Below are 26,059 nucleotides of genomic sequence, written 5' to 3' on the forward strand. Positions count from 1 at the left end.
CAGTAATTAAGTACGAGCACATGGGGTGAATCTACCGTGTGCCAATTAGTGGAGATGGACCACTTCTTCTGCCTGAGCAACATACACTTTGTGATTTTACATCAAAACCTGCAACCATTTCTCCATTGCGGCTCTGGTTTTCTTTCTGTTTCCCTCTTGCTGTTCTCTACTCACCTTTCTCTATTGTCTCCATGCGTATCCTCATCTGCATTCTCTCTCTCTCTCTCCCTCTGTCTCCATCGCTCTTCTTCCTCTCTGCAGTGCACACTTTTCCAGAACACCTTTTCCCCCTGGCTCTCAGGCAACTAAATATAGTGACTGGTGCAGACAGCTCGGCCTCATAACAAATGGTAAGCAGAGCAGAGCAGCGGCGGCGGCAGCATGAGCATAAGGATGTAGTCTGGCTTCGCAGACAATGAGCCACATGCAAACAGCATAGAAACCATGAAAGCAAAAGACTCCATTTTCCTTACAAAGAGTCTGAAAACAGCAGCAAAGATTTGAACTGTATACACCAGCAAACGTAACAAACTTCAATCTGAGAGACGTCATGCACTGTGTTTCCACTAATTATTCTACAATTATAGAAGTATATTCTGGCAAGCACTGCATGGGTGAACACATGCACAACTTCATTGCTTTAAATGTTATGTTTGTGTCAGTGTCTATCTAAACAGATTTGTGGAAGCCATTTTGGATTGACTACATTACTGTATGCGTAGTTGGCTTTAATATTTTTATCTTTATCTTTTCATTATTTTTTATCTTAAACAGTATGTTATCCCCTTTTTGTCATACATAATTATTGTTTTCTGTGATTCTGCTAAAAGCAACAGCATATATAGTGCAGGATATGTATGGCACCATCACCATCACCACCACCCATGACTTCCCAAGTGCACTATCATCATCACTATTACTAGGGGTGGGTGATGTGGATAATACTGTGTATTCTATTATGGTATATGTTATTGATATTGCAATATTGATATCTTAGTGAAAACATCTATATTCAAGTGACAAACCTCCTTTGTGGACAGAGGAGTTACGCAAAGGAGGAAGTCTGGTGACGTTGTAGAACCACAAAGTCCAGAGAAGACGGACTGGATGGATTCACAGAAACTGTTTGTTTCCCATTTCCCACAGACAGTCAGTGATGGTTTCTTTTAACCATGACTCCAGTGGCGTGCACAGACTTTTTGAAGGGCAGGGGCGAAAAGGAAAAAACGGGCACATATAGCATGTCCTCGCCACTGAAGAGGGCACCTTAGCACGCGTTTCGGCGTCTAAGAGGGCATTTTAACTTGCATTTTGGCGTCCAAGAGGGCACTTTAATGCGCATTTTGGCTCACAGGGGGCACTTTAGCACGCGTTTTGGCAAGAGGTAAGATCGGGCCCAAAAAATCCAGCCCGACCCGACCCAGGCCCTCAAGTATTAAAGCCTGACCCAGCCCGAGCCCGACCAATTAACGTGATTTGCAGGCCCGAGCCCGAAGCAAACCCGAAATTTCATATTTTATTTGTGAGGACTCGGGAGGAGGAGGGGTGATTTATGATAACAAATTAAAGCCTGTCTTTGGTAACGAAATCTAAGTTAAACAAGACTGTATAAACATTTACATCTTTTATATTTCTGTGTCTGCAGAGGTTACATTAACCGACAATTTTCCATCATTGACGGATTTTTTTAAGAGTTGACGGGAAAAATTTAAGGCCGTCGATCATTTTGACGGGTTGAAAATTGGGCCATAAACCACAGCAGCAGCACGTCCTTAAGAATTTAGCGCGGCACTTTAAGAGAGAGAGAGGCAGAGAGACAAAGAAGAACAATGACGGATGGATAATAGACAGAGACGCAAGTTTTATCAGCGCAAGTTTCTGTAGCATTTTCTACAATCAATTTGAAGCTTTTCCACACCTCACTCTTGCCGGTGCATGTTTGCCTTTTCCATTCCCCTATCTTTAGTTTATCCTTCACTTCTTGCTGCTCCATTTCGGGGATACCAGCAGGTCAGATGCGGACTTGCGGAGGGGAAGAATTTTAAGAGGACGACGTTCACGTGCGCAGAGCATGCTCTGGCTCTGCGGCTCCTGTTTAGCCTTCTCTGTTTTATCCAAATTATTTATTTTATAACAAGTATTCCGTAGTTAAGTATCGTTTTAGTATACATTTTTATAAACATATATTTATTTATATTTCCCTAAGTTTAAACAATTGAATTATGATGACAAAAAGTGCCCTGACTTTATCAGAGCAGTCATTTTAACCCAAATCATGACCCTGTCCCTAAACTTACCTATAGCAATATAATATACAGATGATAGACCGTTTTTTCAGCAGTGATTTGTAATGTTTTGGAAGGCACAGACAAATGGTGTCATCTAGTCAACAGTGGCATCTGACACAAAAACACTTGTTTGTGTCATTCTAGAGGGCATGGACAAATTATATTTTTTTCATTGTTTGGAGGACTCGTAAAAGTTTCATGATTTATTTCTAGCAATAGGCATTTTTATGATTGGTGATCAAAAACCTTGGCTTCGAAAAGGCTGTACCAAGGGCAACTATTTATTATTTAAGAATCAGGTGTAAAATCTGTGCTGCTAGTGTGTAGACAGGAAGTCTGTTTTCATTCATAGGAGCAAGCGGTGGCCTGGTTGAGGATATGTGAGAAAGGAAAGGCCTGACAAATCAATCTAAATCACACATCACTGTTTTTTGCTACCAGATGAGAACGTGAGAACACTCCACCATCTCCCAGCTCATGCCAAACTCCTGTGATGATCATGTTTTAATTTAACCCCTGAGCAGTATGTTGAGCTGACATTCTTATCAAACGGCTATTTCCTCCCAAATAGCCTCCCATCTTGCAGAAGACAGAGTGCAGCTCTCAAGCATGTTTTAGTTTCTTCGATCCACCATTTCAAGCGCATTTCAAGTTGGAGACTCTCATTTCTTTTACTTTTCAGACGGTGTCAGATCTGCATCTTTGTCCATTTCCACAGCAAGCAGTTGTTCAACTTGAACAGAAGAGGGGCCGGTGCTCAGTGAGCTCCCTCCTGAAGGATTTAAATATAGAGTGGCTGCAACTCTTTCCCTCAAAATAAAAGATATTATCAGCCTCCTCTCAGGCTCAAACATTTTCTTGGGCAGCAGACGTTCAGAACCCAAACCTTTATGTCAAAGGCAAGATAAACAATCCTTATGTGAGCCAGTCTTCATCTTACAGACTAAAACAAAATCAGATGTACAGCAGTGTGGTGCAGGTGGTGCAACAGATCAATTTTCCCAGCATGGAATTTTTTTGAGGCAGCTGGATGTTCGATGCTGCGGAATGATTAATGTAATTGAAAAGGACACAGATGTCAGAGTGGTTGTTTAGTTTTCATCCACTTATCTCGTGCTGTGGGTGTCATTCAAGGCTGCATCTGAGCACAACCATTCGAAATAAAGAATGCAGAAAACTGTAAACTACCACCTACACTGCCATTAGCGGCTGATTGGCACTGGCAAGACAAAACTCATAATAGCCGGAGGCAGAAAACCCCACAAACCATGCACACAATCAAGAGCGGGAACGGTGAAGCAAACATCTCTGCAGTGTGTGTGTGCAAGTGCAACCTGCTTGATTTGCTTCAGCATTTATTTGCTTTATACAAATGGCATCAGAAATCTATCAAAACATACAGACCATGAGTGATTTCCAGTTTAATTAAAAGCACCAAAGGCTGAACAATCTAATCAAGAAGAGCTTCAGAAGGTTTCCACTGTCCACCTCCCTGCATGTATACCTAAATAGTAACATAAATACTGTCCACCATAGATTTGCCTCACACAAACACCAGCCAGTTGGTGAAACAATGGAACCCAATTAGCCATTAAATCAATCCCGAAATCAATAACTCACGTCCAAACTCAATCAGCCTTCTCAAAACGAATTAAAGGCCTGGATTGGTAGACTCACCCAGAACTCCGAGCCGGTAGTTGATTGTGATGACAATGACATTCCCGTAGCTGGCCAGGATGCTGCCGTCAATCATGTTGCCAGTTCCCTCCATGTAGGAGCCTCCGTGGATGTAAACCATGACCGGCTTTAACCCATTCTCATCATGGATATCTGCAAAGAGGGAGGTTGAAATAAAAAAAAGATATCAAAATGTTGCTTTTTCATCGAGTAAGTAGTCAGCATTTTATAGAAAACCACATGCTTTATGGAGCTGAATCCTATAGATTATAGATTATTTTGATGCCCTATTTACACTAAATCCAATGTCATAACTGAATTGCTGAATTGTTTGCAGGCATCAAGAAGTGCTCAACCAATGTGCTCAACCAATTTTTACAAATCTGAGGTCAGTGGTGGAAAGCAGCTTTTTTCTTCCTGTCGATAACGTGTGCTGTTTTTGTTTCATTTTTAACGGTGTGCATTTAATAGCTGGTGATGTGTTTACCTGTTTGCCTTAATGGTGGCACTGTTGTGTCATTGACACCATGAATAAATGCAGACACAAAGATGAATAAGTTTTTTCATGTTAATTTACTGTATGAGGGCACATAACAATGTACAATATGTCATGGCATCATGTCAATATGTCAATATATAAAATACAATGCGCTATGAAGACAAACTATGTAATGAAGACTCTAATGACCTCAAACGTAACTTTGACACCCCTATATTGACGTATCTTGATGTCATATGCATCAATACAAATCGCTGTGCTAACCTAATATTGGTCCACACACTATACGGTTCTGTGAAATGTTTGGCCAGACACCCATGCATTTAAGGGTAAAATCCACCATGGATGATAATTACTGAGTTGGGCATGTGGATTTTCACATTTCTCGGCAAAGAAAAAAATCCATCAGAACAATTTGAAATACTTTACATTTATGTTAAAATTGTACGAAGTGAATTTCATTAAAAGATGAAATTAAAAGAAAGTTTTCGATATAGGGAACTGTAACACTGGAGTGAATCATGGACATGCTGGAAACATGGACAACATCAGTTTCTGAAGCTGTAATCAACAAGCAAACACTAATGAGTCTCTAAACAGCAAGGAAATAAGTTTGACCATTTTTAAACGCTGATCATTTTTACAGTACAGCGACTAAGAAGGATAGATGGTGCTAGAGATACGGTTTGACACTCTCCAGTACACTCCATGGTTGCATTTCCATGGCTTTAACCCTGCAATCTCTACATCTGTCTCCTCTCCTGCCTGCTGCATTCATTCTTTGTGTAATATGCAGGAGACTCTGCAATTAGGCCAAATGAATACCTTGTTTATGAGGCTCTCCAGTTGTGATTAAGCGGGGTGATGAGTACATGTGTAGGTGGTGATTATAAATTAAGAGTGGGCCTTTTGCACGAAAGAAGATGGAAGGAGAAGATATAAAGTAAATCCACCCAGCAAGTAGGGTTCACAATAAATCAGTCAGCAGCATCTCATCATCAAGAGCCTCCAGCTGATTTTATCATAAAGTCCTCAGGGTACACTCCACTGACACTTAAAAACAGGCAGTTTGTCTCAGAAGTAGTGTTTTCTGACATATTTTTCCGCTTCACCCCTTTTAACCCAAGTTAAAAAAGAAGCATCCTCGCTGTCCTCACATGGCCCAAGCATCTCAGATCTCCCACACTGCCCAGAACCAACAGCTGAACAAACCCATTATCCCTGGCCCTGCCAACCAGGCTGCTCGGAAGTCTCAAATGTCATTTGGGATGAGAGCATCTGCTGAGGAAAAATATCTTACTGAGAGGGGAGCTGGCCAGCTTGTACGCTGCTATTGTGAGATATTTAAAGCCATGATACTGGCCTAGTTCAACTCAAATGCGGAGAACGGGCCTTTATTTGAAACAGGCTTGTATTAGAGACAAAGTTTATAGCTGATTTTATGTTGTCTAATAATTAGCAAGATGCTTGCTTTCTGATCCTGTTTAGTTTCTCTGAACGCAGACTAACCACTAAATGCATCAGTACAATAACAAAGTAATGTCACTATACTGTTTTCATTCACCAATAGTTTCCATTTTGCCCTTTGTCTCTATCGCTATTATGCTATCATCAATGAAACACATGCCTTCCCATATAGTGTATGCTTATTGACATGAATTTTATTTGAAATCACCACTGCAATTCTAAACAGAGCCTGAGACTAATTTTGGTAGCTAAAGGGCTGCAGTTAATGCTACGTAATTGGTTTAAAGAGAATGCCCAGTGCCCGCACCAATTATTGGTTTCTCTTCCAGGTGCCATAGGCTGGGCTGAGATACACAATGCTGTGAAACTGAAATGCTGGCTGCACTGCATATGTTGCACCTCAGTAGTCTTGGCAGAGGGCGACACAGCCAGGCAGGCAGGCACAGGGCAGGAGGAGTGTATTATTCTCCCCCTCTGCTAAAGAAAACAGTGAGGCAAACGAGTAGAAAGCAACCCGCAGCGATAGGTTATTAATCTTCACCGCGCTCTGACTGGGTGCCTGGGCTTTGCTAATGTGCCTGCATCTCTTTCACAACTCCTCACCTGAAGGCAAGCAGGCGGTGGGGGTGGGGGTGATGTGGGTTCTAAGCAGTGTGCCTGAGGAGGAGATGGGGTGGACATCCTGGGCTGACCTGGACAGATTTACTCTGGTTAAATACAGGCCTGCTAATTACAGAGGCAGGACAGCAGGATGGTGTCAATAAGTTCCTGTTTGTCATTCAGCTCCACATTATGAGGGGCCCGGTGGAACAGTGTGGGCGGTGGAAACAACCTTGAAGTGGCAGATGCACATAAAACAAGAGCGCTGCCATTAAGTTGTCATAGTCTCTAACTGATATGCATCTGATGGTTGCTGCAGGCCTCTGTGGGCTAAGACAAAACTATTCGGGTGGCTCTCCATCAAACAAACAGGCAAATTGACTGTTACTACCCATGTCGTTTAGTGTCATGCAGCGGCGGCGTCAGAAGTCGGGAGGGAGGGGGGTCCACTCGCGGCACTTTGATCCAGCAGAGATAGGCCCCACAGATTTAGGGCCACGTTTTATGGCTGGAGAAGGAGAGGGTGGTCTCGGGGCGCCACGTCCCAATCCTGTCAGCGTGGAGTGCACTTAAAACTAAAGAAATGAAACTGCTTCGAGTGCTCTGCTCGCTCTCTGTGTGCTATCTGTGTGTCTCTCATGGGCCTGCAGTCCTTCCAGGGTGACTGTGCAGCAAGTTCATCCCAGACATTCATCACTGCCACCTGGACCGGGGGGGGTGGGGGGGTAATATTCCTCCACTGGCTGCACACATTACTCATATTTGTATGGGTGATGGGGATGGGGGCAGCAGGGGATGGTGTTTAGAGTAGCGGGGAGCTTGTTTGAGGGGGTCCGCTGAATTTTCCATTGCTTTCAGCATTTTCAACTGTTAGTGGGACAAATACAAACGGCAGTTAATGGAAGCAAAGTAAAGTGTGTCCCCCATCACTGCCTCCACCCACTGTCACTGCCATCACTACTGTCTGTCCCAGCATGCTCTCTGCAGGTAGCAACCTACTCAACACAGTTCTACTGACATGCCAAAAAACAGCACGGACAGCTAAACAACTACAGTAAACTATTACTCTTGCCTGCTGTGACACCCAAATGTCCCCAGCAGGGGATTAATAGAGTTGCATCTTATCTTATCTTATCTTATCTTTTCTTGTAAAAGTACCAAGTACCAAAAAAAAAAAAAGAAAATGTGACCATCTAGAATGCGACCTTAAACATGGAAACTAAGAACGGACTACATATCTTTTTCCTCAGTAAACCAACATATACTTTGATTCAATATCAGCTTTTTGCAAATATAAAAATTTGTAAGCGCTAACATGTAGCAGGAATATTTTACTTTTATAGGCATACATATATTTCAAATACTGCACATGTTGGATAATATACTGGGTCAAACAAATGCCTATATGTGACATTAAGAAATACATGCTCAATACATTTGTACCATGTAATTATTATAAACAAATAGTGCTACATTACATAGTATTGCTATGTACAATATAAAATATTTTTTTTATATTTTTGTGTTCCTGCTGTAGCATGCTTGCACTACTTGGCAACATCTACCTAAACAGGAAGAAGCATGTTTTGTGAGGCTAGGCGAGGTTTTAGGTTTAAGTTTTAATTTTTGTTTGCTGGGTTATATACATACTGTATGTAGAGACAATTCACTAACTGTTCTTAAATCAGAAATACGCTCAAGTGCAGCACTGCATTCTGCTGCGTACAGTGTGGAAACACAACGCTCTCTCCAGGGATGCTGGGAGTCAGTCACAGTTGGGAATGTAGACAGAAGGTCAGTCTATTTAATGGCATCATGTTTTGTCATGTTTTTTTGTATTAATTTGAATGGCCATGATAACATATATCTATATAATGGTCATAGCCATGAACATTGGAGAGTAACATTAGGCTTCATGATCAAAGAAGTCCTCTCTCTCACTAGAAATTAATCAACACCTGCCAGCCAATTAGAATTCAGCTTCAATGGTGTTGTGTGGATACATATGTGACTTGCATGTTTTTAATATTGGTGGGAGAAAGACACAGAGATACAGTGTATTATACATATATATGTATGTTTCATATATTGCCATGTATTTCATTTTTCTATAACTGACTACTATATAAATGAAGCTCCTGTGATTTGAACTTGCCATAATGTTCTTTCCACATTGTCTCTTTTCAAAGGAGGAAAGTAATTACAGTAAAATCTCAAAAAGCAATTCTAGTAATGCCCTGAACACTTCTTGTTCTGGGGACATAATTGAATAATTAGAATTGAGGGCACATTTGATTCAAGTCGTTCTCTCAAGGCAAGCACCTCTGACAAAAGCTCATTTCACAGTAAAGAGTAAACTTCCAGAGGAAATCATGTGGGAGGGTGCAGCACATGGTGCCTGAGATGGGCTGTCTGCAGTGCTGTGAGGCTTCTCTGCAGCAGCCGGTGAGGTATAGGTAGAACCACAGGGGATCCACAGGAGTAATTCATTGCCACTGCAGATGTTCAAGCAGCGAGAGTGCATCGATCCTCCTGAAAACACGGCCGAGGCAAGACAGCGCCTGAAGGCGCTTTTTGTCGTCTAGAAATTCTTTTCCAAGCATGCAAGTGCTTGTCTTTGTCCTGCATTTTCAATGTGGCACAGCAGAAATTAAGATCATCAAGAGCTTGGCACGTGGAACATTCTTTTGTTTCTATCTTGAAACTGAGCCAGTAATGTCTGAGTAGGAACAGCCACTGGTTTTCTCTTTAAATTCGAAGGTGGATATCCTCCATTCCCACCCCAGCTGTGTGTTAACAACACAGCATCGTTTCCAAAAGAGCTTGTCTTTGTAATTTGAGGTAAACAACGCAACACGTGATGGTTGCAAATCCAGCATATATTGGAATTCCCAAACAGGCCTGTAACCCCAGAGGAAATTCAAGCCTTCAGAAAACCCCAGGCAGCGTGAGACGAGATAAATTACAGCTTCCCCAAGAAAATGACATAATATGGACAGGAGGAAAGAATTACACCCTCTTCTTGTTTTCTGTCACAAAGTAATTCAGGTCATAAAGCAAAACAGCAAAGCTGCGCTAAATTGTTTCTCATGTTTTGGTCTTGTTCAGTCTCAGCGCTCTTATCACCGTGGCTTCCTGCTGCAACAGCAGGCAGCTGTTTTCAGTTAAAAAGCTGATAAATCCACTGTAAACTACCTGCCTCACAGCAGACAGACACAGTTATTGACTAGCTGGTGAACACAGAAGAGCATATAAAATACAGCTATTTTTCTATGAAACTGGTGGAGACCAAACCAGAGCTGAAAGAGAGCGACACAAATACAGCTCCAAATGACTGCTGGATGTTGAAATAGCAAACTGTTTGCTTTAACATCCTACATAACGACCTTATGAATTAAAAATACGCTGTGTCTTCAGCTTGTTCTCCTGAATCAAGTTGCTAAAAATATTGTGTCACATTTACTACCTGCTCTCTGCCTTTGCCGTACACCCGCCTGTCATTTCAGTGACCCCCGTGCTCTCGTCATTCACCATCACCTGATCTCCCCTGCCCATCTGCGCACCTATTCCCTCATCCCCAGTACCCTTGCAGTACTGCATATAACAGCTTATTGTCATTTATTCTCCATCAGACCAGCTAATGTTCCTGCCACTTAGCGTCCCACCTTTCATCTCTGCCTGCCTCATCTCGGCCTCTTTGGACCCCTGCCTGCCTTTTGGATTTCTGTCCCATGACTGCCTGATCTCTTAGTTGTGCTTTCCTGCCCAAACCTGGTCATACCGAGCCATTACCAGTGTTGAGCAGCAGCTGCATTAAATGTAGCAATGTTACTACTTTAGCTATATCTCTCTGTAGTGTTTTGTAAATCAAATAGCATTCCTAAAGCTCAGGCACAGCGGCGCTTTCTGCTGCAGCCTAAAATAAAACTGCTAAGGATCAGTAAATCACCACAACGCCACACACGACTGTGTGTGTGTGTGTGTGTGTGTGTGTGGCTGACAGAAGCACTTCCATATGAACCAATCTCTGGTTGGATGTCTACAATGCCTCTGCTGCAGGGGAATGCAGACATGAGAGGTTGAGTTCACTTAAGGGAAATATGGCAGAGGGTGAGGACAGAGTGGATTTTTATTTTATTACATTTTTATTAAATTCTGAGCCAACAGTTAGTCCTGCAAATGTGCCCAAGTCGACACTGAGCGTACCCATGCAGGCACACACACACTCTCTACACCTGCTTTTTGTTATTATGTGGAGCACATGTTTTTTTTTTCTTTCTTTCTTTGTTTTCGTTGCCATATTGGTTTTGGAGAGGCGGTATATTGTTTACTTAGCAATTCAACTTAACATCTTTCTGTTTGACTGGCGGTTTTATTGATCACTGAGATAGCACCGACTTCGAAAGGTTCAATTTAAAGAAAAAAAGTTACTGTTGCCATAATGCTGTAGCTACCTTGCTGAATTTCTCTGGGCGTAGCTTCAGTGTAGTGAAGCTTCATTTAATGTAGAGTAACTGGTAGCTCAGCTCACTCAGCTTTCCAAGCAGCCTGACCAACACTGGTCCTTACATAGGTTTGTATGGACCTGCCATAGAGCACTATTGTCCAAAAACTATTAAAAACAATGTCCTCCTGCCAGAAATACTTACAAGAGTACCAAATATGGATTCAAATATTCCCCATGAAATACACTATTTCCTCCTTTTTTGAGTAGCGATTGTTAAAAACTACAGGGACCACCTGTTTCAGGAAATTACTGAGCCCTTTATAAAAACTAAACTATATATTTCTGAGGTGTTTTTAAAGATTTAGTAGGAATCAATGGGCACAGACAAGGAAGGGAAGTCAGACAGTATCGAGAGTTGGATTAACACATTGTTGGTTTGGGTATTTTTATGGGATCTGTTAAAAAAAAATGTCACATACAATAACCCTGGACTGATCCTTTATTGGCATCAATTTTCAATATGGAGCTGGCATAAAAAAAAAAAAAAAAAACATCAAGGGCTAAATTTACATATGTACTGGTTCAATTTGCATGTGATTAGCATCCGATCTACCATTACAGCAGCTCATTATACGAGCAACGTGCAGGTGACACAGCAGTTGAGGATGTATCTGAGCTCATCAGTCTCAGAAAAGTGATATTCCAATGCTGCATAATTATAAAGCAAAACATTTACTTCACCAGAGAACAAAAATGTCTTTTACTCACTGAACTGTACAGCATAGCCAGATCCATGTGTGCATGCTGAATGCAATTGATACAGCTCAGTAGAATACTGAGGTAAATTCAGCGATATGCATATTTGATTTATGAACGAATCCTTCATGGAATGTAAAGTTCAAGCCTAATGAACACAAAACCACAACTCTGTTCACTCTCTGATTGCTGTTATATCATGTTTATTATTGCTTCTTTTTGCAAACTGGTTGAACTTTGATAAATTCACCAAATCAACATCCAACACTGATCTTGTATCACTTTATCATATCTTCCGTCATTACTTCAAGCTTGTAATCAAGACTGAGAGGGGGTAATGACCTCTGGTAATATGGAAATTTGCCCCATCACTGTTTTGCACCAGTTCATCACTAACAGGGTCTGCTACATACAGCTCATGTACAGAGGCTGAGTCCACCCCCACCCCCCCACCCCCCCTTCCCCGTCTTTCTATAACTGTTCTGTCGAATAAAGGCTAAAAAAAGCCTAAAAAATATATGCTGCTCATATCACTCTCTGTCTCTCTCCCTCGGTCGAGGCAGATGGCCGCCCACACAGAGTCTTGCTCTATTTGAGCTTTCTGCCTGTTAAAAGAAGTTTTTCCGCCGTCGCCATGTGCTTCCTCATGGGGGAATTGTCGGGTCTCTGTATGGTCTAGACCTCCTGCATATGGAAAGTGTCATAACATCCCTTTGGTTGTGATTCGGCCGTATATAAATGGATTGAATTGAACTGAATTAAAACAGAGCGTCACCTGTGCACATGTCAAATATAAACCAGATTATTGCTGCTCTTGTTGATGAACACATGTGTAGTAGTCTTTTGAAAATTAGGTCTGTAGTTGATTAGTCACTTAACTGGACAGCTGTGAACTGACCAGGTTACCAAAGTGTGATGATGATCAAAATGATCATGCTCATGGCTGGCAGCACTGAAGCTTGTGCGCACCACCTTCGGCGCATGGTGTTTATTGCTGCCTGGGTGTATGTTCTGTTTTACTGTACATCCAACATGTAGCTATTGGTTAAAAATATTAATGCTAAAAATGAAGATAAATACTTAAGCTCATCATACATCATCTTGAAATAAGCCTACGTTCTTTGTGCCAGGTGTGAATGTATGTGGACACATAAAGGAGATAGTACACATGCAGACTCAGCATTGTTGACCATTAGTGCTTCATTTCAATATGCTAATGGATGTTAATTACCTTCACCTGAATAAATGTAAACTATTTTTTTAGGAATTTCTAATTTAATTTATTTATTTAAAGGCCCCCTCCAATGTGTGACTGAAGATTTCACCCTTGCCCTCCCATAAGTGCATATGCAGTAAGGACAGAAATGCAGCCAAATGGGGACATGCAGCATACACCAGGGAAAACACACCAGATGCAACTATTTGACAAATAAAAGAGCACCACAAACAACATGTAAAGGCTTCATGATTACAGATGAGTCCTGAAATTTTGCCAAAAAAACACCTGCGCTAATGCTAATGTTGATTTTTAATAGTGTATTACTTATTTATTGTGATTATCATGTTCATAACAATACTAATAATAAATTCCATACATTACATACAGTAAACATGTCCATCTTGAGGAAAACTTAGTTGAGAGGCAATGAATTAATATATTTTGGTTTGATTTGTTTACAGCTGCTGTGTATCAGGTGTACTGATGCTGCCATCGTCATACATTGGTCTTGTGTGTGCACAATACGTTAAAGACATGAGTTTTAGAGACTGGTTCCTGGTCGGCACACACAGCACACAGAGTTGCCTGACTAATGCTTACTCGCGTAGAAGAATGAATGGTGAGGATTATGTCAAATATCACTCTCTGGAGCAACATCCGTAAAAACTGAACAACTGGCCATAATAATGTGATTCAGAAATGTCACTGCTTTTTCTGGCACTTCCACGTCTCTGCTGCAGAAGACAAATGGCGCCCTTTAACGGAAATATCTCCTATGGCTTTTTCGCCTCCAGTCAGTCCCCACAGACGACCCAACACAGTGAAAAAATATGGCACCATTTGGTTATTGTCATGCATAGGAACGAGGTGTTAATAGAAGAAAGAAAGAAAAAAACGTGGCAGAGATTTTCTCCAAGCCACTGATGAACAAATTTGCACTGTCAAAACAACACGGGTTAGTGCTCATGCTTCACCGAGCAATGGGACAAGAAAAAAAAAAGAGAAGAGGGGGACATGATTGTTTAAAAATTTAATTCATCAGAGGAGGCAAAGTAACATGCAGAGCCAGATTCAGATCACATCTGAGTTGGCACCGACAGGTGACAAAAGGATTACTGGGACCTCCTTCCTGTTTAGAGGTGCCATCTCACCTCAGACTAGGTCCTCTGATTCACATGACTCCAAAGAGGAAAGAGGTTGATACAAAAATGAAGAGCTGAGAGGAGTGCACTCAGATGCACTTAAAGGGATGGAAAAAAAGAAAGGGGGAGGAAGGGGGTCAAAAGAAACTGATTAAAAAAGAGGTCTGCAGCTTTGGCGTCATGCACAAGTGTCAAGCTTTTATTTGTTGGTCAAAAAGGGGGAAAAGATAGAAAATACCTTCATCACCGCCACCATCATTACTGTTGAAATCTGCGCCTTGCGCCTTGTTTGAGTTGGCCCCTAGTGTTGAGGAGAAAAGTAGAATAAGGGGAGACATTTAAAAAGAAAAAAAGAGAAAAAAGAAAAAATTTAGGCCAAAAAAGAAAAAAAAAATTAAAAATGCATGAAAAATGTTGGGTGGGAAAAAAAGCCCATAGTGAGCTGAACAGGCTGATGAAGAGTCTTTGAATAAACAGGAGCACAACAGCAGCCCGGCAGGGCCAAAACAGCAATTTGTGACCAAACAGTTCCAATCAGCTGAAGCGAATCTGCCATACTGGTGCGATACATACCCTCATTAACTGTACAGTCTGTGTGCAGCGTCAAAGCAGGCGTATCAGTCAGGCATAGAGCGCTTCTTCTGTGATGATCACCAAACAATGTTTCATGAGTTGAAAGACAGTAAAATCATATTTGACATAGTCGTGACAGCTCCCTATTTAGCACACAAACATTATATTTATATCATCTCATTCTCGGAAAGATATCGTTTTTCACAGACCGCTGAATCATTCCTTTAAATATAAAGGTCAAAAATATTAGGCATGATTAAAACCGCATCTTCCAGTCATTGGCCAACTCCCTGCCAAAGTAATTCAAAATATATGAATATATCTAATATGTACATTATATGAAATATACCTTGTACATATATTTCACAGAAAAAAAAAAAAAAACATTTAAAGGGTCACTCCATCCAAATTCCCAAAACCACAATTTTCTTTCACTTAAAAGATATGTTCGACATTTTTGAAAAAATGCTTATTTGCTTTCTCGCCAAGGTCAGTTAGATTGACCACCAGCATCATAGCTTAGTCCAGCTCCGTCTGAAGATAACAAAATCTGCCAACGAGCACCTCTGAAGCTCACTGATTAAAGGGCCGCCCACACCCAGAACGATAACTATTTTTTTGAACATCCATGATGAGTCTCTCTACATTATCATCTGTTATGTTGAATAGGACACCGTGTAAATTGTTGTCCGCCACAGACACCGCCAGTTGTGGTGTGGATTCTGCCATCCACTTGAGTTACAACAATTTTTAAAATTATATATGTATGGTTGTTGTTATAGTTATAATTCTTGGTGTGGAGGGTACTTACCGCATTACAATATATGTCTGGTTTGTTTAATCTGTCTATTTTTAGTTTTTTTTTTGTGGTGTAAAAACAACAAGTTGTGGTTTTATGCCATATGCTTCAGCAGAAAGTCAGAAATGTGTCAAAAAAAATACATAAAACAAATAAGAAATTGAGCTTCTTTGTTTAAAGCAATTTACTTTCTCTGCATCACAAAAGACCATTTATTCCCAAAGTCGGTACTGCAGGATGGGCCAAGACAAGATTAATAACATCATTTTTTCATTCATTTTGTTTCATCATGTTAAAAAAAGAAATGGTGACAATTGCTGCGGCTAATCACAAATGTTTGTGCTCTAACATCAGTGGAAGGAGACTACCATCACAGCTCAAGACTGGGAGGCTCCAACAGAACTAGATGATACCCCATTTATACCAAATCTGCAAGCACTGAGCTGAGGTTGAAAATTGTGCCCCGGCCACAATTCCTGGATGCAACTCCCGCAATTTACTTGCAAATGTCAACACAGACCAAATCACTATCCCCACAACTACCATCATGGAAGCCAGTAAACTCACATATGCCACTGCAACAGTAGTCCTGCAGATACTTGGGTGTCAGACCAAGAAAGAAAGATGGAAAGCAAGGTCAAGAAAGTGTAATGACAGACTGGTCCTGAATGGAACAGGAGTACACAAGAGGGCTCAGAGACTGCCAAACAAAGATTCACAGCTCTGGCTGATAGCCTGAAGAGTTACACCAGAGAAGCAGAGCCCAAGAGAATAATGGCCTGTTCTCGAAAGACTCATCCTGGGTGTACTCCCAGTAGCAAGTGAGTAACAGCACGAGGACAGACCCACCCAGAGCTGAGACTGAGCAATACTGGAAGGGCATATGGGAGAAAGAGGCTTCAGACAATACTAATGCCAAGTGGCTGGTGGGCATAAGAGCAGACCACAGCAACCTTCCAGAACATGAACCAGTCAATGTCACAAAGGCAGATAACTACGAGTTTCAAAGAGCTTGACAGCGCAAGGATCTACTCCTTGTGGCTGAAGAAGCTAAAAACACTAGTAAAAAAATATGAGCGAGCTGCTAACAGCAGGCATTCACCCAGAGTGGCTGAACAATGTTGATCATGCGGGATCCACTCAAGGGTACAACACCTTGAGGCTACCGACTGATAACCTGCCTCTCCACAACATGGAAGCTCCTCTCAGGTTTTATAGCAACTAAGTTGAGTAGGCACAAAGCTCAGAAGACCATTCACAATAACACTAGAGGATCAAAGCACCAGCTACCAACTGATCAAGCATTCACCCAAGACTTGGCAGGCCAACTTCAGCACTGCCTGGGTTGACTACAAGAGGGCCTAGAACTCAATGCCCCACACATGGATTCTAGAGTGTTTGGCACTATACAAGGCTAACAGTGCACTGATGACCTCCATGGAGAACTCATTATGGCTGTGGAAAACAACACTGGAAGCCAACTCCAAGACCATCGCACCATCAATTGCAGCATATTCCAAAGTGATGCACTGTCCCCGCATAGGTGAGATAGGGCTGCATTGGCCTGAAGCCCCTTAGCCAGATCACCGCAAAGAGTGGTTATGGATACAGATTCGGAAGTGGCGTGATGATCAGCCACCTTCTACACATGGCTCACTGATCCACCTAACCGGGACGGTGTAGATAAGTATGTAGTTGAAAGAAGGATTGCAGAAGAGCTCCAAGTACCTGGTTGTCCCACATGCCAATTGAAGCCACGATGAGGAAGCAAAGGAAGTCAGCCACAGTCAAATACCTCGAGAGGGTAAGACAGGTGCTGAGAAACCAGCTCAATGGCAGGAATAAGCCCAAAGCCATCATCATGTATGCCCTACCAGTCATCAGATATCCACCTGGAATAGCAAGCGGGCCACAGAAGGAGATAGATGCCACTAATGTCAAGACATTCAGTCCAGCACCCTGAGAATCTACGAGCAACGAAGAGAGGATGGGTGAGGATTAGTGAGTGTCAAAGCCGCAATCCAGGATGAAACAAGGATCCTCCATGAATACATCAAGAAGATGGCCTGCTGGGATGAACTGCTTAGAGAGTGCCTCAGGCAGAAGAAGACAGAGAGTGACGAGAAGGAAACAGGTTGTGATAACAAAAAAGGGGAAAAAACAGGTGTGAAAGTTTGTCATAAATCTGTGGAAATAAAAGAGAATTGTGTTCCTGGGAGGAAACTGTGATGAAAACTGGGAGGTTTGGCAATTTGGCAATCAGTGATCCTTAGAGGTGCTGATTATTTTGGAATAACTAGGCTAACTATGTCTTGACTTGAGCATCTTTAACAGATGCACATGATACTGATATCAATCTTCTCCTCACTCATGGAAAGGGTATTTTAAAATGTTGAACCATTCGTTTAGAGACACATTCTGATTGTATTATAACACAAACAAATCCAAAGCTCCATCGTAGCTCAGTAATCTCTGTGAAATGTGGTGAATTAGAAAGCATCAGCAGTGAGCTCAGAGAAAATTTCATGATGTTGATGATACCGTCGGGCATTTAAACAATGCCAAAGGCTGCATCTTTAAAACAGGAGATGTAATATGGGCTTATTGCTCTAAGTGCTGCTTCAATGAAATGAAGCAGACATGATAGAAATGAGTTTTTGAAAAAAAAATGGGGTTCATTATCCATGCTGCCCAATAGTCCTTGAGCTCTTCAGAATGTATCATCCACTTGTCTTATTGTGTTTCAACCTCCATGATGTGTGCTGTAGCATTCCCTGATCAGCAAATGGTGGAGAATAGGTCTCAACAGGCAAATAACGCGGCAGCGGAGCCGGGATGTTGGCGTGTTTGCCCAATAAAGATGCCTGCTGAGAGAGTAAGCTGCATAAACATGGGCTAGTGCCATGTCAGTGTAACCCGGCTGAGCGTGAACATCCACATCTGCTCAGGCTGTGACAAATATACACACATGATACATGCAAGCCTCAATGAATCAGAATACCTACATAAAAATAAAACATAAGCTCAGTTTTATGAAATTCATATTTTGCAGTGGTTTTAGTATATAAACCATGCTGCATTTTATACCCAGAGAAGTAAAATACATGTGATTGTTACAAGCATGGATGCTGATTTTCATGATTTTTGGATGATTTTACAATTACCTGTGTTGTAATTTCTATGAAAACTTGCCCTTATTGTATTGACTGCTGGGGTACTTCAGATGCAAAGGCAGTGAATCAAACACCAGGCAGTCAACATGAGTACAGTTGATCAATGTGCAATACTGACAATTTTGAAATCTGAATGCAGTCTGTACTGTACATAGGTGCAAAGTTATGAATACATTGAGTGATCAGTGTTTTTACTATTTAGAGGCGCTCGGTTTTACACAATGTCTACTGTATGTCTATGGGGATCTTTTTTAAAACCTAATAACTCAAAGTATAATATCAAATACCAAAAGTCATTGCATATAGAAAGAATTGCACACCATGTGACATACAAATTGTATTGATAGGGGTTTTAGGGTTTTTTAGTCATGTCTTTCTAGTATCTCATTAAATATGTAGACTAATCTGTCAAGGTAAGAAAGCTAAATTAGAAGTACAGTAACAACTGAGTGTGATTACTGCTGACAGGCCTGCTAGATAAAGTCTTATAAGATAAAAACATGAAATTATGCATTAATCGATACATGGATGTTATATATGGTATAAGCAGTATTGGGGGTGTTGCGTTAGACATAAGAGCTCAGTCACATGACACATTTAATGCAAACTATTTTTGTAGTCTGTTAATTTAACTGCAGTATCATATATCATCATGTCTTCTTTCCCCTTTGAAAATGTAGTATTTACTCAGAGTACATTTTAACTGACCTACTTACTTTAACTTTTATCTCAGTACGTTTTACACAACAAATTTTTCTTAAGTAAAGTTTCTTTACAGTAACAATACTTTTCCCTGAATATAATGTTCTAGCGCTCCTTCCATCCCTGTGCACAAGAACACGAATGTGTCTTCTACTGACAGCTACCACACTGATAAACAGAAATTTCAAGTAAAATGGAAACCAAATCGTCAAAAATAAGTTCATATCAATGCATGAACAGCATGGGGGAACCCACTCACAGTAATACATGCAGTGTTAGAGAAAAACTGACGAGAAAATGTATACATCGAACAGTTTCTGAGTTGTACATGAACAAAAAAGCCACGCAAAAGGAAAAAAGAATTGTAAGAAGTGTGTGACAGCGAGTCCAAATTATTTTCCATGTTGGTCTGTATCATTCAGTGTCATGTGACATCTTTTATTTTAGCAGGTCTAACTTGAAGACATCCTGATGGCGACCAAGCGCTGCATGCCACAAGATTACAGACTCCAAATGTCACATCTGTTGTTTTATCTGTCACCTTTGATGCAGCATTGAGCGAACTGAGAGTTTACCACAAGGATACCACTTCTCCATCTCTCTGCCATGTCGTGACCCAGCCTCAAGTCATTTTTCCTTCCACCTCTCTCCGTGTGTGACTGACTGACGTGAGCCCCCATGCAAAAAAATGTGAGCAAGAGGGAACGGCGGCTCCTCTCAGAGGCACTTCGCTCTGGTATCAGTAAAAATGTTGCATTTAAAAATAACAACTCGGATGGGGGGGCCTCACGAAGGAGCCATTTTTTCAAAAGGTGACAGCATGCTTTCTCTTTCTTGAAAGGACTCAGAGTGGATGTAATTTAATTTTTATGAATAAATCTTGAATCTGAACATGACGCTCACAAAAGGACGTTTGAGCACTTGACCATATGTTTTTCAGCCAGACAAAGACAGGATCAGTTGTGAGGATTCATAATGAAGGTCTGTTATTCTGTATGGAATTAGCCCTCCCGCAACTGCGCTCCCACATCAAGACCACCAAGAGATAGACTAGCCTTGGTAACATTATTTTTGGCCAACCACAGGTGTGTAGGGGTGGGGCTTGAGAGTGGAGAGGGGAAAGTTCAATGAGCCAGTGTTGAATACACACAATGCAATACATACTATGTCATAGTTAAAGTGAATATATGCGGTCTGTGCATTTTTAGTGTAATGTATATCATATTATATAATTCAAAGAACTGCCAAAATACCCACATGTAGTATCCATTTCCACCCGTTATTCTGTGTTAATCTCCCTCCAGCTGGCCTCACACATCAGATGCACTTTAGAAGTCGCATGTTTATGAAAGCCTTTGTTAGATCCAATCGCATGCTTTCAGTTGCCACATCCTTTTATAGGAAAAGCGGAATTTTAATTGTTGCATGAATGAAATTTCCTACACAGGAAACCAAGTGCTCCAGCCACTCTTTCCCATGATACCAGTTAATATATGAGTGTTTTTTTCCCCATTATAAATGCTGTCCCATATCATCAGATTTGACTTTTTACAACTGAGATCCTCAGGTAGAGTACTTGGTGGTGGTGGAGGCTTCAGGCCAGATGTGGAGCTGCTGCTGTGTGTTAGCTGAAGAACTGATTTGTTTGAAAGTTTTCATCCTGATTCTGGTGTGAGTGGTGCAGATGGGGTTTTGAGCCATTTCCTTATGTCCACTTTGTTAAATTTAGGAGGCTAGCTTCACTGAGAGGGGAGCACTCAGCAGACAGTGATTTGCATAGCCAGCCAGGCAGCACCATCAAATTTGATTTTGCAAAGGAGGGAATTGGGGGGGTGAGCCTACCTGCCTGGCCATGATTTTAATATATGTATTTTTAACTTGTGAATATGTTTGCAAATTAATAGTTTTAATTATTTATGATTACATGTTTGTCATATTCAGTGTTTATGATAACAAAGTGAATTTAGAGAATTTTGGGGGGCTAAAAAGTTCTGTTGCCCTCCAGCCTTATAATGCTGCACAAACACTTCCACAACAATTCTTTTTAGAATCTCGTTTTCTTTATATTGTGTTTCTTTATTTTCTTTATTTTTTTTTTTTAGTATTGTTTAAGGGGGCCTGAGGATTTCAGCTGTGCAAATGAAAAATAATGAACTTGACCCGGATCACATTGATCCAACAAACCCAATTAAAGGCTGTGTATGCAAATGATTACATTCACACAAGAACCACAGGAAATCTGTAAGTGTACTACTTTATCTTAGACCGATGTTCAATTGTCAAGTAGATTTTGTGGAGAAGATCACAATTACGTCATATGATTACATCATCTTTCTGTTGAGCTGTGCTCCTGAAAGGCAAAACTCAGGGCAAAAAAACCCTATTTAAAGCTACTACAGGCAAATACTTTAATACATTATATAACAAAACCAATTAGGGGTGTTCTATGTAACTAGTAATAACTGGAAGTAACCTGGATGCTTTTTTATCAACTGACATAATAGCTTCTCTAATGGCAGCTGTGCAGAGAAGACACCATTTAGAGAGAAACTGTAAGAGTGCACTTAAACTGAGTTTTCAGTTTGTCTGTCGGAATTTATTCTGGGTTCTGTGTGAGGACACAAAGCTTTAGTTCCTGGCAGAAACATAACCCATCTCCTCATCTTTCTTCACCTTCCTGTACCTCTAACTCAGAGAGTCTGAGCTCAGTGGCCACTCTCCAGTCAAATCAGGGATTAGTAAAAACAGCAGATACACACATCACTGAAGCGCCTCAGTGAACACGAGGTCACCGCTGGGGGATCCACCATGAGCAGGCTAGCATTTAGTATTTTATTGAAGACCAAGCATGCACCTGTTAGTCATGAGTGTGTTTGATTTGGGCCACTTTGCTCAGCAGGTGGTATATTAGTGCATCAGTGATTAATTAAGGTACATATAAAGTTTTTTAACTCACTTTTGCAGAGGTAATGCTAATCTTAACCATAATAATAATAACTTTACATTGTATTAATGTGCATTTTTTGCTTAAGTCCAGTATAATTGAATGAGTTGGTTTTCATTCTGACACTGATTTTTTTAAATGCCACGTTGAAATCAAATCCTGAGGACAGCTGTACACATCAGCTAATGCTGAATTCAAGCTCTGTCATTAGTTTTCATGAAGTGGTGCAAAAAACGGTTTCCTGTCGGGTAGCCAGCTGGAGGGACGGGCAGGAAGCTGTACAAACAGACACTTAGTGAGACCATCTTGGCACAACGTGCGGAGAATGTCGACAGCTAAGACGTGCTAGTTAGCCCTCATTAGCTAATAGAGAGGCTGTGTGTCGTCACTGCCATCAGCTCACATCAGCAACTTTGCAACTTCTGTGCTGTGGTTTGTTTTTAATGGAAAGCTTGTATCACAGTGACAAATAAATCAGTCAGTAATTAAAGACAAAACGCCTTATAATGTTAATAATGTTATTTTAACATATAACACAGTAAATGTGTGTATAAAAAGGAAAAAGATATAACATCGACGTTTAAAATCTTTCATACCCATGCTGTGGTTTTAAATTATCCAAGTGTTCATAGCACCTAACGTAATTGTGTGAAACTAGCAGAAAGGAGACAAAAATACATATTGCTTTTGTGTGTAGATGATAAGAATTTTTATAGTAAGAAATTGTGATGTGAATGTTGATGTTAGTTGCTTGTATTTCCCACAACACTGTGGGCAGGTTGTGACTGAGTGCAGCACAGATTTGGGCTGTAGGTGGAAGTGCTGACTTTACACCCTATAAAATTACATAATCACTTGATGTGTTTGGCACGGAGATGCAAGTAAATAAAAGTGAACTGCGGTGACTCGGAAAATGCAGTCTTCCAGCCATTCTCCCCCTCTGTTCACCTTGGTTTGCCTCACTTCATTCTCGCCCCGCAAAGTGCTGGAAAGACTGTTGAAAAATGTCTATAGGTTTGTGAGCTGGGAGGAAAATCATGGTTGCTGCAGTGGAAGGGCGTATGAAGCTTTAATACCACTTTCACTTTTCAGCTGAGTGTTGAGCAGTTAAACAGAAGAAACACAACAGTTAAAGAATGGAGATGATGCGGCCATGGTATTGTCTTACCCCTCTAAGAAAACCGCCCCGAGGAAACATCTTCACTCATACAGCTGCATGCCACCTCCCCAGCCAGTCTGCAGCTACTGCAGAGGCCGATAAAGCCAGCTTTACTGCCTTAACACTCACACTCGCACTCCAAACTAGCCCCTCTCTGCTTCCACACTTCGTCCACATCCTCATCGCCTCTTTCTCTCTTTATGCACACAAATGAAAAGAGCTCTTCGGGGTTTCAGCCGTAGACAAGCCGGCACCTTGTCTGCCCGGCCGATGGATTCGGCAGGAAGTCTAAAGGGCTCTGACAATGCAGGCGTCTGAGCATGCTCAGTGCGGGCCGTAGTGGATTTTGCTCTTTCAACTTCAAATCAGATGACAAAGAACAGGCGTCGCTTAATCTGTCAACCCACTTGAGGTGCAGTAAAACTATAAATCCCTCCCTGATCCCCGGCTGGCAGGATATTTTGACATTACACCGGATTTCTGAAAAGACCAACTCAGGGGGTATAAAGATGATGGGCAGCGAGGGGAGCTCTAACTGGGATAGACATGTTACTCCCTGCAGAGCAGAGCGGAGAGACACATTATTACGATTCTTTTCTCCCTCGCTCTTCACCCTTTTGTTTCTCTATTTGCAATAATGGGAAATAGTGTGGCATGAAAACTGAATGCAGCACGTTATCTACATCTACAAAAATGCTGCTTGGTCCATTTACCAAGCTGAGGTTATTGAGCAAGCGTCACATTTTTCGAGTGAAAACTTCATAACGCCAGGTTGGGCGATTTTCAACATGCAGTCTGAAGTCGTTTCCAACAGGTTCACCCTCACCTCCGAACACACACACAGCATCCCGCCGCTTTCAAAAATCCATTAAAAATAGCTTAGAGACATAGTGCTGCCTGGACTAATGTAGTGCATCATGTTTCACAATGCCTGGTCTGATGAAAACCTTTCAAGACCCTGTTGGATAAATGGATCAAGTCATAGTGGCCGTGCTGAACAGTGGTATGTTTTTGCTGGTGTTTTTGACACACTGTGTGAAGAATTCACATCTCAACAACAATAAATCAAAGATTACAATGGGCAAATATTACTGTATCATTCATAAATGCACCAAAATCCAACATTCCAACAGCTTTGGGCTGTGCAACTGAAACAATATCCTACACATAGCTTATGATTAATCAATTAGCCGACCAAAAAAATTGCTCTGTAGAATTTAGATTATGGTTTTTGTGGTTTTTCTCAGCCTTCATGTTTCCAGCCTCTCAAATGTGATGATTTTCTGCTTTTCTTTGCATAAATTGTATAGTAGAAATCTGAATATTGTGGTTGAACAAATCAAGGAATCTGAATTTGTCTTTTGGAGCTCTGGGAAATTTTGAACATGTCCCCCTTCTTTATAAGGTTTTACAGACCATCAGAACATCTAATTAACTCTAAATGTCTGGTAGTTAGAAGAGTTGTACAGTGTCTTGATGAAGAAACCAACAGCTCACCAACTGCAACAACCTTAAATGCAAGGAACTATTGTGGATAAATGAGGTGGCAAAACATTGTGTGTGCCAACACCTGAAGCACTGCTATCCAATGAAGAACAAATAATGCCACAAATGTAGAGCGCTTTCAGTCTCCACCACGCCACGCCAATAATTAGATTCATTCACTTAAACAAGCACTCAGAGAGACTCTGCAGCAACAATCAGAACTACCGTAAATTCTCAAATCAAAGCTGGTTTTTGGTTAATGAGTCTAAAATAACAGCTGGAGCAAACAAATGAGGAGCGTGGATTATAAAAGCAAGACAGAAAACATTGAGGTGATGGAATTACTCACTCACATCAACATAAACACCTCCTCTTTTAAGACAACTGAGAGTCCGTCGCCTGCAGCTCTGCACTGAACGGCTCACTGTGACCGTCTCTGCTTGTGCAATTCCTCCACAGAATGTGTTCGTATGTCCACGGTGGATCAGACCTGTTCTTTACCATTCCTGTGCAATTAGCCTAAAATGTCTGTTCAGGTCATACACAAAGTAAATTGAAAGCTGTTCCTGAACAATTTGGAGGACTTGGTGATTTTGGTGTCCTTTAAAACACTGTAACACTGTGAAAATTTTAATTGATTTAAGCAATAGTTGCCACAAAATATCACATCAATATTTGACATATGTTTTCCTAACGGTAGATGGGCCATTTATAATACTTACCCAGAAAAATATCTATATTTAGGCCACCTGTGTTATATTTAGCATTTGTGTACTCATATTTAGATTATATATTTTTAAAATTAGGCTATTAATATACATATCAGACCCTTTTGGACTGAGTTACTTGAATTGGCTCTAAATTGCCCACTTAAACAGCACATCCTTATTTTCAGGATTTCTATACGATGAGCCCTTCATCCACACATTGGGCTGCAGTTGGCTTGATGTTTGCGCTGCCTTTCAACATGGACTCTTGTTGACTGCGGAGAGGACATGGAGGATCCTAACCAGTCAAGTGAGGTGACAGAAAGGTCAGAGTCTAGTGGCCATTTAAAACGAAAATAGAGCCTATGTATACAAGCTGATTGGAGTTATAATGGAGAAAATGTGGAAGATTAGTATGCCTG

The 26,059-nt window shown here is 41.1% G+C and overlaps 1 protein-coding gene across 4 annotated transcripts in view; it reads right to left on the reverse strand.

The window, feature by feature from the left end:
* nlgn4xa (neuroligin 4 X-linked a) overlaps nt 1-26,059 on the reverse strand; it is an 85,296-nt gene that overhangs the window by 55,993 nt on the left and 3,244 nt on the right. Inside the window, exons 2-4 of one of the 4 annotated variants that reach the window (XM_041966023.1) lie at nt 24,943-24,945; nt 14,334-14,396; nt 3,966-4,118 (exon numbers count right to left, since the gene is read on the reverse strand). In XM_041966023.1, coding sequence (XP_041821957.1) covers nt 3,966-4,118; nt 14,334-14,396; nt 24,943-24,945 — 219 coding nt within the window. The remainder of the gene's footprint in view (nt 1-3,965; nt 4,119-14,333; nt 14,397-24,942; nt 24,946-26,059) is intronic. The other 3 variants (XM_041966021.1, XM_041966020.1, XM_041966022.1) reach the window with 3 other exon arrangements.

Source organism: Chelmon rostratus, chromosome 24 (assembly GCF_017976325.1).
Source record: "Chelmon rostratus isolate fCheRos1 chromosome 24, fCheRos1.pri, whole genome shotgun sequence".
NCBI lineage: Eukaryota > Metazoa > Chordata > Actinopteri > Chaetodontiformes > Chaetodontidae > Chelmon > Chelmon rostratus.